This window comes from Anoplopoma fimbria, chromosome 4 (genome assembly GCF_027596085.1).
Source record: "Anoplopoma fimbria isolate UVic2021 breed Golden Eagle Sablefish chromosome 4, Afim_UVic_2022, whole genome shotgun sequence".
NCBI classification, from domain to species: domain Eukaryota; kingdom Metazoa; phylum Chordata; class Actinopteri; order Perciformes; family Anoplopomatidae; genus Anoplopoma; species Anoplopoma fimbria.
Window position 1 is genome coordinate 9,720,457 of NC_072452.1, and position 15,485 is coordinate 9,735,941.

General features: G+C 41.9%; 2 protein-coding genes across 2 annotated transcripts; one reads left to right on the forward strand and one right to left on the reverse strand.

Moving 5' to 3' along the window:
• Positions 1 to 9,255: 9,255 nt before the first annotated feature.
• atoh1b (atonal bHLH transcription factor 1b) lies at positions 9,256 to 10,009 on the forward strand. The gene has a single exon (XM_054598182.1). The coding sequence runs from the start codon at positions 9,256 to 9,258 to the stop codon at positions 9,976 to 9,978; it is 723 nt and encodes a 240-aa protein (XP_054454157.1). The 3' UTR covers positions 9,979 to 10,009.
• A 37-nt stretch (positions 10,010 to 10,046) lies between these two features.
• dok3 (docking protein 3) lies at positions 10,047 to 15,447 on the reverse strand. Its single transcript, XM_054597763.1, has 6 exons — positions 15,372 to 15,447; positions 15,116 to 15,218; positions 13,357 to 13,659; positions 12,987 to 13,077; positions 12,085 to 12,272; positions 10,047 to 11,789 (listed from the first exon to the last, which is right to left on the reverse strand). The coding sequence occupies exons 2-6, from the start codon at positions 15,170 to 15,172 to the stop codon at positions 10,929 to 10,931; spliced, it is 1,500 nt and encodes a 499-aa protein (XP_054453738.1). The 5' UTR covers positions 15,173 to 15,218; positions 15,372 to 15,447; the 3' UTR covers positions 10,047 to 10,928.
• Positions 15,448 to 15,485: the final 38 nt, after the last annotated feature.

A 15,485-nucleotide genomic window follows, 5' to 3' on the forward strand; every position in this document is an offset into this window, starting at 1 on the left:
TGTTGGGCACCCCGCCTCCTCTCAGCAACGCCTCCCTGGTCTTTTTCTTTAATAACCATCCGTTATTCTTAGCAGGGATGCCACTCAGCCCCGGACCAGCACATAGTCCGCCTGTGGCTGTCCAAGTACAGCGAAAAATCACTATCAAGAAGAATTCACATGTGTTTTTGATCGTGGATGCTTTATTGTATACTTGTGTTCAAGCATGTGTGTGAGAATGTGAGGGAAAACAAGTCTTGCCCAAAGCAAGAAAACAAAGGTGTCATGATTCCACTCTGTTTCCATCCTCCTAGTTTACAGATGCCCTGCAGATGTCTTCGGCCACATTTTATATCTGAAGGATGGTATCTTGTTTGAGGATTTTTATCATGTTCTGCACTGTGTTTGGGTTGCTATATTGTGTGATTCTTCACGTGGGTGACAGGCTTGGCCCGGTCATTTCTTTGTGTTGTACATTTAACAATAAGATGCAACATCAATTTTCGACTGTGAGGACAGCCATAATATAATGCATTTAGTCTGTAAAGTAAACAAAAGCCCTAAAAGTCTCCATCATGGGAGCTCAGTCAAACCTAACAAAAAGCTAAAGAATGAGGCTGTGAAAGCCTTTGTGTTGGTATTTGCACTGCTACGGCTACTTGTCTACTGGGACAATTTCTGTGGAAAATAATTTAATAGTTTGACATTTGGAAAAAAAACAACTAATGCATGTCCTTGACAAGAGTTCATTGGGAAGATAAATACCACTATCATAGGACTATCTGTATGCTAAATATGAAGGTGCAGCTGGTTAGCTTAGCCTAGCATTAAGACTGCAAACAGGGGGGAACAGCTAGCCTGATTTTGTCCAAAATTACAAACTTTTAAGCTCAATTATTAACACATTTATATCTCTGTCTTACTTGTTTATTCATTATTGTGGTTTTACCTTCAGATAAAGTAAGGCTAGAACTCTTCTCATCTAATTCTTGGCAAGAAAAGCAAATAACCATATCTCCCATACTGCCTAAAACTACTGTTTTAGAGCAAACCTAAAATAATTAACTTCACAATTAAATGTTATGTATTTCTTCAAAAGTGACTTAAAGAAGGAAAAAATCGTTCACAATTTGGCTTGTTATCTTCCACAAATGCGATTGCAGCAGGACTCTGACACAGAAATTCTCTTTAAAGACAACTTTGTGGTCTCTCTGTGGTTACAGCAGAGCAACAGCACAATGCACCGCACAGGAAAATGGTCTGATTCACAACCACTGTCATGCATGAAGAGCTGTTTTTGTTTGAAAATGATTGAGCTATCTCAGGAATAACACACGCTTTGCACCTCATCCTATACAACATATTCCACCTCCAATATACACTCCGGCTTTTACCAGTCTGCCCCTCTTTCTTTCTTCCTCGCCCCTCACCTTTGCCTCGCTAGTCTCATCTATCTCTGTTCCCTGCTCTTCATAGCCAAGAAGCTCACCTATGGCACTCTCCCCTGGCACGCTCACTTGCACTTTGCTGACTGAGAAGGACAAGGTGGTAATGATTTCCATTCAGTATAGCCTCTGGGTTTCGTGAATATACGTCCTGGACAAATCTTCAGATTTATGACGTCAACATTTCATCTTCTTCAAAGTGCGGGACTACCGGGAAGAGGGCAGGGGGTGGACAGGGAGGATCCATAACTACCTTTACTAATCCTCTTGCACACCTACCAGTCCACATTACAGATGGAAATCACTGAAGGATTATAGCGGCCAATCAGATCCGCTCGGTTTAAGATGCCGTTCAACACCAGCAGTCTCACCTCTACTCCACCTCCCTTCATTTCTCCCTCCTCGCCGCCTCTGTATCACACCAGCCTCCATCTGAAGTTAGTGCCTTAAAAGGAGAGATCACACCAATTCAAAGTGTCTGCATGAGAACAATTAGCAGCCAGGTGCAGAAAATTGCTCTTTTTCATAATGAAAGTTATTTATGCGTGGCCCCTCGTAGAGCTGGACTTGCTGCCTCAATTTCACTTAGTAATCGCTCAAGGTTCCTCCATTATTGCACTTTTTGGCTTTTTCCCCTATACACACACCAAAAATGCTAAATTGCAGTGCGTAATGCAAAGCCACAAATGTGGGGTAAAGCCTGTTGCTTCAAACTATGACATCAGCTCAGATGTCAGATCAAACTGAGACATCAGTGATTCTCAATCCAATTACATTAATCGACCATAGAAAATCCATACTGAAGGTTGATGAACAATCTTTACTGCCAAATTACAGAGATGGCAGGATTATAATTGAAGTTGGTTGTGGCTGTCACTATCTGTCTAATGAAATAATCTTGTTGAGCTAACCCTCATGACCGTGATCATGACAGACATAATTATCAATCTCTCTTCCTTTTTTTTCTAGTAAATCTTGTGGTTTAGTCCCTGCATCAGCCCACTGTCAGCATCGAAAATGTTAAACTTGGGAAACTTTCAAAATGTCTCTGTGTATAATAAACAGGAAGAGAGATAAAGTCAAAGAGTCGTCCACCATCATTTCCCAGGCAGTTCACTGATTTCACTGGCACTAAAGACATCGAAGGTCATGCACTTTCCAAGGATCACTTATAGAAAACAGCCTTGCCTGAGTCAGTGATGTCCACATGACTTCTTAGCAGCCATTACTCTGTGCAGCACGTTTTATTCAGTCCGCAAGGTCACAGAGGTCAGTGGACAAAGTGTTGCTCATCTCGACTGACTAACAGCCTCGTGCTCCCCAGCTCACCGGGACACACAGATCGCTACTGCTCTCTACTGACGGCTGCGTGGCACTTCTCGGCTGAAATGGTTCTCTCTTATCAGGGTTTACTTTATCAATGCTAATGAAAAGGACAGAGAGACCTTCCTGTGTTTCACACCAGAAAAAGTTTTTGGGTGGATCTTCTCCTTTTTCTTTTCCAAGAGAGGAAAGGTTAGAATATATACGATCACATCAGCCCGTATCATGTGGGATGTAATCCCTAGTGAACTGAGCAAGGCCTTATTATGATAAGATTCACATCTTAATCCTCACAGTAAATAGCTTTCTGATTGTTGACCATCGCAGAAGCCTCCAGAGATATCCCCTTCTCAGACAACTGTCTACCTCCGGCAGGATTTCTGTCTGGTAGTCCGTTGATAGATAAACCCATCAGCTCTTAAAGGATCATTTGGCTGGTTGGAGTGTGTTCTTGTATGTATATAAGTGTTATGTGTGATTTTCATTTTTCTATTGAAATATGAAGTAGCTCTTATACTTTAATTTAACACCTTGGCTGTGTGTGGCAAGTATGTTGTGTAGTCTCCATCTGGTGGTATCTGGTGGAATTACATGGTTTTATTTTATTTATGTGGCTTTTCTACCTCATCACAAGCAGACACACACTCATAATATCTTCATATTCCTGTCATATTAACATATAACATATTTACAAATATTTGCTACTCTTTAATTGATTACTGAACGTTTCTCGTTTTTAGCTATCAACAAACCTTTTGTTCAAGTTTGCAACCAGAGCTCAGTGAAACAAATTTGGATAGAATATCCCTCATATTGTACAAAATAAACCAAACAAGTAGCAGAGACATCATTGTGGTTCTCCCCTTTTAAACTGCACCAATAAAATAGATGTATTTCATGTCACAAGAACTATATAATGAAAAAAGTGAACAGAAAAATAAATAAATAAGCATCTGTATAATGTATAATGTAATGCATTTTCAAGAGGCCTGCAATAAATCATACCTTAGTAAAAGTTTTAGCTGTTTGTGTTGCTTTAGCTGTTTGTGTTTTGCCTCAGTTCGGTGTTACATTTTAAAGCTGTAGTTTGTGTCGTATGTGCAATTAGAAACTAAAAGACATGAACAACATGAACAACATGAAATGTTTCTTACAGGCCAGGACTTTCTAGTTGCGTTGCAAAACAATGCATAGATATAATATTATCTTGATTATATTTTAAATGTTTAAGGTTTAATCAAAAACTTCCACAAGGACTATGGGGCTGTATGTTTTCTTCCATAGTCCCTAGTGATAAAAATGGATTGGGATTGAAGATATTTTTAGATTTCTTAAATCCTTGTTTGTGCATCAAAACATCATGTGAAGATGTTATTAGGAGCACCACAGCCTGAGTATCCATTAAACATTGTAAGTGTTTATCGTCTGCGACAGCTCTCAGAGTCCCCGATGCTCAAGTGTCTGAAAGCCTTTCTTCTTCCTTTGATGGACTGGGTCTTTACTGCCTACTCCATTCTTGCCTATCTGCCATATGGTGTGCTGGTACAAGAAAAGAGCTCGGTTGAAACTGCATTTTTAGCCTGCCTCAGCCTATAGGAGGAACACTTTAAAACAACCCTCTTCTCTTTTAAGATTGATTCGGTACTCAGACATTTTACGAGACTGCCACTACACTCATTTCATCTGGACGAAAAAAAGCTCAATATGTTTGTACGTTTATGCTGATACAATATTTGTTTACTATTATGACAGACACATCGACATGCAAGAAGAATAAACATCTAGCTGATTGAATACATTTTTATATAAAATTCAAAACTAAAATCTATTCTGCAAAGTGAAAATTTAAAAATAATAACGTAGAGAAGTATAGAAAGTTATATAAAGTACCTTGAAATTGTGGGTAATTGAGTAAATAGTAGTCTGTTCCCATGTGAATAAATTGTTTGTATTTTGAAAGTGTTAAAAGTTCGCCAATGTAAGAGAGCAAGGAAACAATATGTGTATTGGTATATAAATATACTTTGATATATAAATATCAAAGTATATTTAAGAATAGCATGCTTACTTAACATTCTATAGTGGGGGTTTTTATAAGACACGTGTCATACAAAAGGTATCTGTTAACACCTGTGATCGCTGGTGCAGGTCTGACTTTGAAGACCTGCTTTGTTGTTCAGTCACGCTGCTTTAACCCCGCTGACCCCCGCGGGCCGCGTCTGTCCCCCTGCGGACTTCAATCCAAGCATCGCGAGATTTCCCTGCCCCTGCATCGGAGCCGCCCACTGTGCGGCTATTCTCGCGATGAAAGGTGCGACACTGCAGCAGCAGCAGCAAAAGTGTTAATTAACATGGCCCAAAGTAAAGTGATTTCCAGATGAGTCGTGCAGACTCAGCACCGTCCGCTCACTGTAACCACTTACCGTCCTTCGCTCAGAGTTCATCAATTAGCCTCCCACCACAGATAGCATTGACTTAATGAGCCGTTACTTTAACAAGAATATTACTTCCCTTTTCCCCAAATTAATGAGGCCGCTAATTGTCCTAATTTGCGACTGAAACCCCGGCATTAGGATTTCTCTCTTTGCGCAGGAGAACCACCTCCGTAGCTCCGGGTGTGTGGGCATAATTACAGAGCAGCCTGATCAAGAGGTTCACTGTTCCTGGTGCACGATTGTGTGACTGTAAAAAAAGATGGAAACGCTCTATTGTTTAGGAAATGAAGGAGTCTTTAATGAAAACACTTTAATGGAGACACCAGGCAAAACGGTGACTCACTGTGTGGGTTAATAAGACGTTTCCTTCCTCAGTGTGTCATTGTCAGAGTTAAACTCTTGTATGTTATTATATATATTCACACGTTATTTAAACAATCTTCAAGAGTAGTAAGGTTGGAATGGTTGGGTTTCAGGATTTAACACTATAACATTTAAATAAACTTGAATTTATTAAATGCGTCTCTATGTATATAGGCCAATAACTAATATTTAAAACTCACATCAGAAGCAATCTTTGAGAATATTATAATGATTTCATTCAATTATTTGCCCATAACGATGCCTCTAGAGTGTAATTTTGGTCACTTTGGTTTTGTGGGTTCCATTATTTCCAAATAATTATCCCGGAAATAACTTTGAAATACTGATTATTATTATTATTATTATTATGATTAACTTGAGTGATCAAATGAATCTGCAAGTCAGGAGCTTTTTTTCTCAAAACAGGCAATACAACTTAACATATGGAGAATAAATGAATAACAAATGAATGGTGACTTGGGTTTAAACGGACTAATTCTTTTGAGAATTTTCCAATTTCCCCGGGAATTACAGACAGTTACAGACTCATAAGTTATGAGTGTTACCTTCATTTCTAAAGGTTCATATAGATGTATTGTATTTCTTAGAAGCTAGGTTTTGTAATGTCATTACCAGGTTGACAAAGAAAGAGAGACACGATACTTCAAACAAAAGCCCCCCAAAAATAGAGTTGAATTAATTATAGATCGCTTGAAGCCACCGTTCCCCAACTGTGGCTCCCCAGGGACAATTGAGGAGCTTTTAAGGCGTCCGTGTGGCTCCCCAGTGAAATGAGGACTGCTTTAATTCCACTATTAGACCTGCTTCATTTACTAGAAATTACAACAATGAGACAATGTATTATGATTGGAACTATCTCCATTATCAGTCCACGAGGAAGCGACCAATGTAATGGTAAAGCTTTTTACCGTGTTCAGCTGCAACCAAACCGTTCTTTTGGCTGAGAGGCATTCGTGCTCACAGTTACCACCACCTCCAGAGTGTGCTGTGATAACTTCAGATGGCTGGTAAAAGTTGAACAGCAGCTGTGGGTTGAGCATGTGTAGACACAAGAGGGTGCTGCTGTTGGCTGCTTGGGTTTAGGGTTTGAATAGTTTTGGTTCAAGAGGATAAACTGCTGGGACGGTTGCCAGGTTCCATCACCAACGTCAATCCGGCAGCTGCAGACTGGAGTTGTCTTTGGTGCTTCGGTTGCCAAGTTGGTGACATATTGTGAAACCATTATTGGCTGTAAACTGAGTTGTGATGTTGCTGAGGCATTTTGTGCCAAGATAGTTTTCTGTTTTACATTGTGCGATGTTGTGACACTGAACACACAGATCGTAAATGTGAACAAATGGATCCCACTTGTTTATTCACAGTATTTACAGTCTACCTGTTCCTGTTTTATCATGTCTTTTTTTCAGGGCTTCATTCAAAAATACTATCCAACTGTTATGTTGCCTCTTGCAGGGACAATACTGCACTTTTTATTCAACTAGATTTATTTGAGAGCTAATAGTTTAAGGTACTACACACAGTTTGCAAAATAGAATGGCACAAACTAAAGGACTTATGGCACAATATTTCAGCAATTTGCTTTACCAACCAATAAATAAAAATGCTGCTTAAGCATGAATGCATCAGTATTAACAATAGAATATTATAGACTATAGAATATTTTATTTTACTTTTGACATTATAAGATTTTGAAATGCCAAATACCATTTACTGGTAGTGTGAGTGTTTATGCATTGTGGTATATAACTTAGTATACCACAATGTATACGTGGTATTCACTCACAGTCAACTCTTTGCCTTCTAATGGAGTGGTGGATTGTTCCTATATGGCCCAACCAGGCTTGATGCATTGAAAAGTTGCCATAACTCGCCAGTCGAGCCTCCCTCTCTCCTCCCTCCTCCGCATCAGTCTCTTTCTTGCAGGAGGTCAATAGAAGCTGACCTTAGAAATGTTCCTCACACCTCCTCGGCCTCCTCGGCCACTCCCCCCCACCCGCACCAGATGGGAAATGTAGCCGCATTTTTAAATCCTGCACGCAGGGTTGCAGGCTGTTGCGCTGGCAGTGGGGCTGAAGGAATGAAATATTCATGTAGCCCCCCCCCCCCCACAACAAAAAAAATGAATGGACACCCCGGGACGGAGAGCGTGCCGATTTATTCAACTAAGACCAGGCCTCATTAAACTGCTGGCGGAGAGGCAGGTCACGGTGATTTTCTTCTACCAGAGCTCGACCCCGACTGTCCACACACACACACACACACACACACACACACACACACACACACACACACACACACACACACACACACACACACACACACACACACACACAGTCTGCACAAACAGAGAAGAAGAAGAAGAGGAAGAAGAAGAAGAAGAAGAGAGATGGGCACTGAATGTTAAGTTTCTCCAACTCGCCATCATCATCATCATCATCATCATCATCGCAGGTCTCCCAGCGGACAGCTCTGCGTTGATGCTGGAGTGGTTGCTCTCGTGTAATTGATGACCTAATGAGTGATTAGCTCTGAGTGTGTGCGTGAAAAGCTGCGCGCGGCATATGGGAGATGTGGGTGATGTGGGTGACACTGTTGTGACACTGTGGTGACAGAGGTGTGTCGCTTGTGTTGAGGTGCCAGGGGACACCAGCTGATAGGCACAGGGGGCCACGTGACTGATCCCAATGAATTCATCTGACTAGATTTTGGTCACACTTAGTAAAAAATATAATAATTATAATGATGAGACTGTGCGCATTATGACGCGGATACGTTTTGGCCACCGCTTCATGCTCCATAATTATGTTTCATAAATCGCCCTCTTCAGACAACTTATCAGTTATCGTCTGCTGTAGACAGGTGTGTCTCAAGCCTTGCCTTCCACCTGTTCGTTTTATTATTCTTCAGCAAATAATCCCAGAAAGATTGTCCACCGTTTACTGTTTGTTTGAGGACAAACCTCAACGCTGCCAGCACCCTAAAGGGTCAAACCCAACGGAGGAGTCATCGTGAGAAACTGCACCACAAACACATTTACACAATATCTGAATCATTTTTTCAGATATTGTTATACTTTTGAAATAAATATTAACCTAATCAAAACTTTAGAAAACTTTAAAAGTCCCCCCAAAAAACATAAACTAATAAAAGAACAGAGGGAGAAAAAAAAGCTTTGGCATGCGCACTTGTTACTCTACTTATTTCTGTGAAACTTTAATATAATAAACCCGACAGACATGGAGCCCAGACTTCACTGAACAAGTCCATTAGATCATCTTCTCCCACTCCTTTTGAGACGTACAGCCACGCTCTTAAATGATTAATACTCTGGCTCCCCTCTGTTTGATCGTGATTGAGTTACAATGCACAATAGGAGAACAAAAAAAAAACTCTTGCTTTGTCTAATTGTTCGTTGACAGGGTCAGAGGGGATTGCCCGATTGGCTGCTGCCTCGTCCTGAGGCTGCAGGGCTGTCGGAGGGCTGGGAGTGACACCGAGGTGACTGGAGGGGAGGCTGGAGGGGAGGCTGGAGGGGAGGATGGAGGGGAGGATGGAGGGGAGGATGGCTATAAATTGGCGGCGCAGCACACAACCGCTCCAGAGACATCCAGCGCATCAGCCAGACTCTGCTCCTGCGTGACCTTTACCCCACCCTAACCCACCCCACCCCACCACCCCCTGCTGCAGCCATGACTGCAAAGGCAGAGCTCTCAGGCTGGCCGGAGTACCCTGATGATTTCACCCTGCTGCAGCAGCAACGCCACCACGTCACCTCCAGGACCTGGGTTTCATCTAGTCCCCTCCACGCCTTCTCCAGGAGGGACGGAGCCGGAGACGGAGCAGCAGACGCGGGCCTCTCGCTGGAGAAACTGATGCCGATGGGCAAGCTTAGCGAGTGCGTGTCCGCTGAAGGCAGCACAGAAACAGACTCTGACCAGGCGGCAGAAAGAGGAGGAGGCAAGGTGAGCCGCTTCGGCCCGATGAAACACCGGCGCGTCGCGGCCAACGCCAGGGAGAGGAGGAGGATGAACGGCCTGAACCAGGCGTTTGACGAGCTGAGGAGCGTCATCCCCTCGCTGGAGAACGAGAGGAAGTTATCCAAGTACGACACCCTACAGATGGCGCAGATCTACATCAACGAGCTGTCGGAGCTGCTCACCGATGTGGTCCACCCGGTCTGCACCAGTCCAGGCTCAGCGGACAAGACCTCCAGGAGGCATCTGATTCACTCTCTGAACCCAAACCCGCTGGCCGGAGAGCAGAGGGATCCCTCCGCTTCCCTGAGCCACCTCATCATATTTGGACCTACATCTGACCTGGGGTCAAGTCAGTCACTGAGCTCTTCCAACGGCAGCGATGGGGAATCTTCGCACCTCAGTGACATGGAGGAAAGTCTGAGTGGAAGACAGTAACAGAGAACCACTGACTTATTCTGTCTGTTATAGAGAGAAGCAAGGGAGAACCAAATGTTGCAGCTTGTAGAAATGTTGATAATGGTCCTATATATTCTCCTGTCCTTTTTGATAGCTTAGGTGTTGCACTGCCAATGAAAAACACAGACTGAAATCTTGAATTTTGTACTTCCTAAGGTCATGGTGAACTCTCAGAGGCCTTTTTTTAATGCACTTTATGGCCTGAACCATCACTACTGACATTTGTCTAAATTAAAAACAATTATTTTGGGTATTTATGTATAGCTATGGGGTATTTTGAAGATTGTTTTGCTACAATAAAGATATATACTTAACATGCGTGTGAATTTGAAGTTGTTTTTGTATATTTCCTTTTTTTTGGTCAGCAATACATTTCAGTAAACGGAGTTAGTCAATATTTCTTACCATCAGCAGTCTGAAGCGTCAATGTCCAAAATACAGTAGTTGCTGCTAAATGTATGATTTACATGTGAAACATCACACCGTTTCACTTTAAGAAAGGGAGTTTAGGAGAATAAAAACATGAAAAACAAGAAGCTAATTCCAAGGTGCTGTTTAACACACTGAAGGAAACATTTTTTTCAAAGCCATTTCCATAATGAAAAAGTCCAACAGTCAAGTGTTCATTCAGCTGATCAGCTAATGTCACATTAAATAAACTGCAGCACATAAAGCTTCTCTTAACATTCCAGCAGTGAAGACCAACACTGCTTGAATCCTCTTTTTGCCAAAACAGTCCACAAAATAAAATGTTTTCCAGATGCCTTTTTCAATACAACTGATAAACATAGAAACATCTGTGAGCCAAAACCTGATGCCAAGTGCACCCAGCAGAGGGGATTTTAAAAGAAATAAAGAAACAAATTCTGCTCCATGGCAGTCTATCATGGTTAAAATTGCTCCTCCCGGTCTGGCTGTTAACTAATAGCCTACTGAGAAAACGTGGGGCTGCCCCCTCCAGAGGGAAGAGGTGGCTGGAACTTTGCCAGGTCCTTAGAAATTATTTCTGCCAGCCTCTGTTTAAAACTGCCAAGGGCCTCTGGGGGGGTCACACGGGTGGAGGAGCTGATGGCCTCCTCCATCTCCTTCATGTCATCCAGCGCCTGTGCCTGTGCATTGTACCCTGGCTGGACATAGTTATTCGCAGGGGGCTGGCGCTGGTGTCGGGCCTTGGCTGGGGAGTAGGGGACCGACTGGGAATGGCTGAAGGGAGGAGCCTGGGGAACAAGCTCAGGGAGTGGCGAGGAGGGCAGCGGCTGGGGATTCGAGGAAGAATGAACCAAGTTCAAGTCAGAATAGATGCACTCTGACTCCATCACAGGTTTGAACTTGCCGTTTCTGACCATAGGAGGCGTGGCTCTCCTTAGGTTGTAATAAATGCTGTCGTCCATGAAATTATCCAGATTTACAGCATCCAGGGAATGACACCGCTCATCCTCAAACTCAACTTTTTCCCCCACAGAGAAATGAGCTTCGACGAAAGAATTCCGCTTTTCATCCACCTTAGACCTACGGCGGTCGTCAATAGTGGAGTAGTGGTCGGCAGACTCGTCCTCTGCAGGGCTGTGGACAGGGGGAGCAGCGGGCCAGCAGGGTGTAGTTGGGACGATAACAGTGGACAGGTCACAGAGTGATCTTCTGTGGACAATGAGTGGCTGGACAGCGGACCTTCTCTCCACAGAGCACTGCTTTGATATAAACTGGAAGATCTGGGGGCCTTGCCTGGACAGGAAGATGAACACTCCTTCTCCGGACTCACAGCGACGGCCTGCTTCCATGCTGAATCCACCCTGCAATCACATCCACACATCTTAAAGCGAATAGTTTGAGATTTTGGGAAATGTGCTCAATTGCGTTCTTTCTAAAGAGCAGATCGATAATATTAAACATTAGAAGAGTATCCATCTTGTTATCTAACTCTCTGCAAGAAAGCAAATGAGAATACTCTCCAAAAATGTTGAACAATTCCTTCAAAGTTATGCGTCTGATCTGAGATGAATGTCAGGTGTATTATGACTATGGTGATGCGGTTTGAATTCATTTGTGTATCCTTTTTTAATTTAGGGTAATTCATAAGTACTTTACCTCAACAAGTCCAAATTTGCGTAAGAGCTTGTATGGCCAGCGGTAGAATATGTGACCAGTATTGATGGCCAGCAGCATCAAGGCCTCTTTTTCTAGGGAGACCAGATACTCCCCAGCCAACTTGCACCTCCTGGATGCCTCTGTGCTCTGAACAGTCACCTGGTACTGGTTTGGAGGGAGGGTGAGATCTAAACATGAGAAGAGATGAAAACATTTGCCACTTAAAACATCACAGCAGACCGAGGCTAGTGCAGCATAAAGAACTGGAGTCTTTCATATAAGGCCTCGGAGCCAGCAATACGTCAGCAAAGGGAATTAATGTACAGGAAAGATATTCTAATGCAGAGAAAACAGAATTATTTCAAATGGCTTGCATTCTGCTAATCTCTCTGAGTCACAGGGCTTCCTGGATTTTTCAGTGTAATCCATTAGGAAATAAAAAGAAATAAATGTGCGTAAGCCCCAGCTTGCTGACTCTAATACATTCTGTGATTCATGTTTGAATAAATTAGTTGCTTTAACTCCCGCTCACACATATTTAGTGTTTCTGCTGATGTCTTGAATTTACGATGCTATGACATCCAAACCTCTCTGCTAGTTTCTTCCTGGTCTTTTTGCTTTATCATAATACTTTTGCCAATTTACTCTTAAGACCTTGTTTCAGGATAATTTCAGTTTCTCACAGCTCGGGACTAATTCTTGATTGCTCATATGGGAGCGCAGACACATTACTATAATATAGTTTGAGGGGGCAAGAAACACTATTGTTCAAATAATCTGACAAAGTGCAAAAAAGAAAAGTTCATGCTGGTTTCTGATGAGAATCACTTCAGCTAGGCACAAACTAAACCAATTGTTATTTTTGATCGCTTGATGGCTGATCAGCTGTCACCTGCCATTACCTTTTTTCCAAGATGAGTAAAGGTCATTGTCCTCCATGGTCAAGCCATTTCCTCTCTCGAAAGCCCCTTTGTCTGATTCCCCAGGATCCTTCTGTACACACAGTGGCATGGTAAACATTGCATGGAGAGTACACTACCCTCTTATCACCGTTTTACGACTTCCAAGAGGTAAGATGCAAGAAAGAACAGAGCTTGTGCAAGCACAAGAATTAGAGAAGTGAAGAGACAGAAGTTACAGATACTGTATTAACTTCCTCATTTTGTTATCTATCTCTGATTGTGGGGAATGTTAATTTCCACCTTTCCCAAATTATAACTATGCACAGAAAGGTGGAAACTTTCACTGAGTAAGAGGAGATATGTGTGATACCTGGAAGGCCAGAAGACTGAGGGCACTTATCCATTCCTGGCTTGTCCTGGAGGCCAGGGTGTAGGTGCACTGAGTGGTGTGTAAGTAGAAGGCTTTGCACCCATGAGGGCAAGACTCCCTCGGAGCAGGGACGACGCTGAGGCAGTCACTTAGACGCACCACTTTCCTTTCGGATGATTTCTGCCGACCGACCTTCCTGTGGTCAGCAGCAGCATTGTTGTCAAGTACAGTGGAGAGCTCCAACCGCCCCACCCCCATGGAGCTGGGCTTAAAGAGCACCATCCATATTTTTCGCCACGTTCTCTGAAGTAGATTACACAGAGGGAAATGGAAAAAGTGACTGTTAATAAGTCTTTGCATAGTTACAATTGTATGTTATGTTTTATCATTAGGATGTACGGCATCTGTCTCTTTTTTTTATACAGATGACACACAGCTCTATGTTTCTGCACAATGTGATAATCTGAGTCCTGCTAACATTGTTACATTTTACAAGTCAATTACGTTTCTACAGTTGACTGACAACGCAGAGATCATGGTTATTAAGAGGAAGGCCAAAAGAGAGAAACTAATGCCTCTTACTTTTGACAAAGTGTTTTGCAACAATACTGCCTGTTAGTTACAGAATTGATTGCAAGATGCTTATCCTCACGAATGACTTCAGTGATGCTGCATTTAGCTCATTTACCCCCCCCCCCCCCCGACTCTTGATCAGCTTCATTGTAGAGTCAAGCATATATACACCTATCGAATTATTTAATTATGTTGTTTTGAGTTTTTTTGACAACGCACAGAGTTAATATGGTCCTCTGTGTATTACTGTAATACTGCTGCTTGCGAAAGGTGTTCCAATGAAAGACTAGGCCTGTGCCAATCTGTGGCTAAACTCAGTTTTTGGAGGGGGGCAAAAACATTGTCATATGGGTTAGTCACCTCTTAAGTCTCTACATGATCTAGGGTTTAGTATTTTAAAATATTTATGAATCAAAAAGCACCTTGAATGTGAGTTTAACCCTGTATTCCTTAAATCACCCATATGATGAAAATTAGGAACAAAAACAATCCGATTAGAGCAAAATAGTAAGCAAAAATACACATGTAATATGTGACCAGCCTCAGTAATTATTAATATTAATATATATTACGGGAGAACCAATACTATACTTTCACCACTGAAATCAGTCTGAATTTACCATCAGATGACATGACCAGACACACATGGGTGGAACAAGTCACAATGCATTTCCTGAAGTTTAAAATGTTTTTTAGAAATATCAATGCATGATGATGTGTAGTTTATTTTGGATTGGGTTAAGCAGTCATCTCTACATTGACCCGAACTAAAGAATCACTATATTTTAAAATACAATAAAGTATAAGGTTTGTTTATTTGGATGACTTTATAGAGTTACCAACCCCATTTAACATTTTAAGGAAGATTTCAAAAGAAGGTAAAGCAGTTTTTAAAGTGCAGATCATTTTGAGACATTCAGTCAGTACAAAAAAAAGAAAACTGACCTACATTGTACTTGTTCAGGAAGTTACACAGTACTAAACATTTGAGTTAGTTTTTACTTAATGCTCAAAATGTTTTTAGCAACTGAGCCTTTGCTCATTTTAACGAAGCAGTTCCTGTAAGCAAAATACCGTCACATTTGACCGAGCTGTTCAGTTGCCACATTGACCTCAAAAAAATAAAATAAGACGGTGTTTAGTTTCACAAGTTTCTTATGAGTTTCTTAATTTATATAACACTTACTTTTCCAAACTTGACCCCGTGAAGATACAGCTGCTCTTCCTTAAAGATGACTTCCATGCTTGTAAGCTTTGTCTGTAAATCTTTCACTCTAGTTCTCGATGCTCTGTTGTCAAGATGTAACAGAACAAGAGGTTAAAATTAGATTTCTACACCACTAAAAAGATTGTTTCCTTCACGTCACCAACTGCTTTCATTCTGTTGTCTATTTGTGTGTCTAACGGGCAAACGTCAAGATATCTCTGATCTGCACTCTCACCAGAACGGACACACAAGTTGTGTGCTGCTGTTTTCTTGACTCAAACTTCCCTTTCCATTACTCGGCTTGTTTTAGCAACTTCCTTTAAAAAAAAAAAAACCTACATACCACACC

Excerpts from the sequence above, each read along its gene's own strand:
- atoh1b (XM_054598182.1), top strand. The coding sequence starts at position 9,256 with ATGACTGCAAAGGCAGAGCTCTCAGGCTGGCCGGAGTACCCTGATGAT.
- dok3 (XM_054597763.1), bottom strand. The coding sequence starts at position 15,172 with ATGGAAGTCATCTTTAAGGAAGAGCAGCTGTATCTTCACGGGGTCAAG. Across the intron at positions 13,078-13,356 it reads TCAGTCTTCTGGCCTTCCAG|AAGGATCCTGGGGAATCAGA; the intron begins GTATCACACATA and ends CTGTGTGTACAG. Across the intron at positions 11,790-12,084 it reads GCAAATTTGGACTTGTTGAG|GGTGGATTCAGCATGGAAGC; the intron begins GTAAAGTACTTA and ends ATGTGATTGCAG.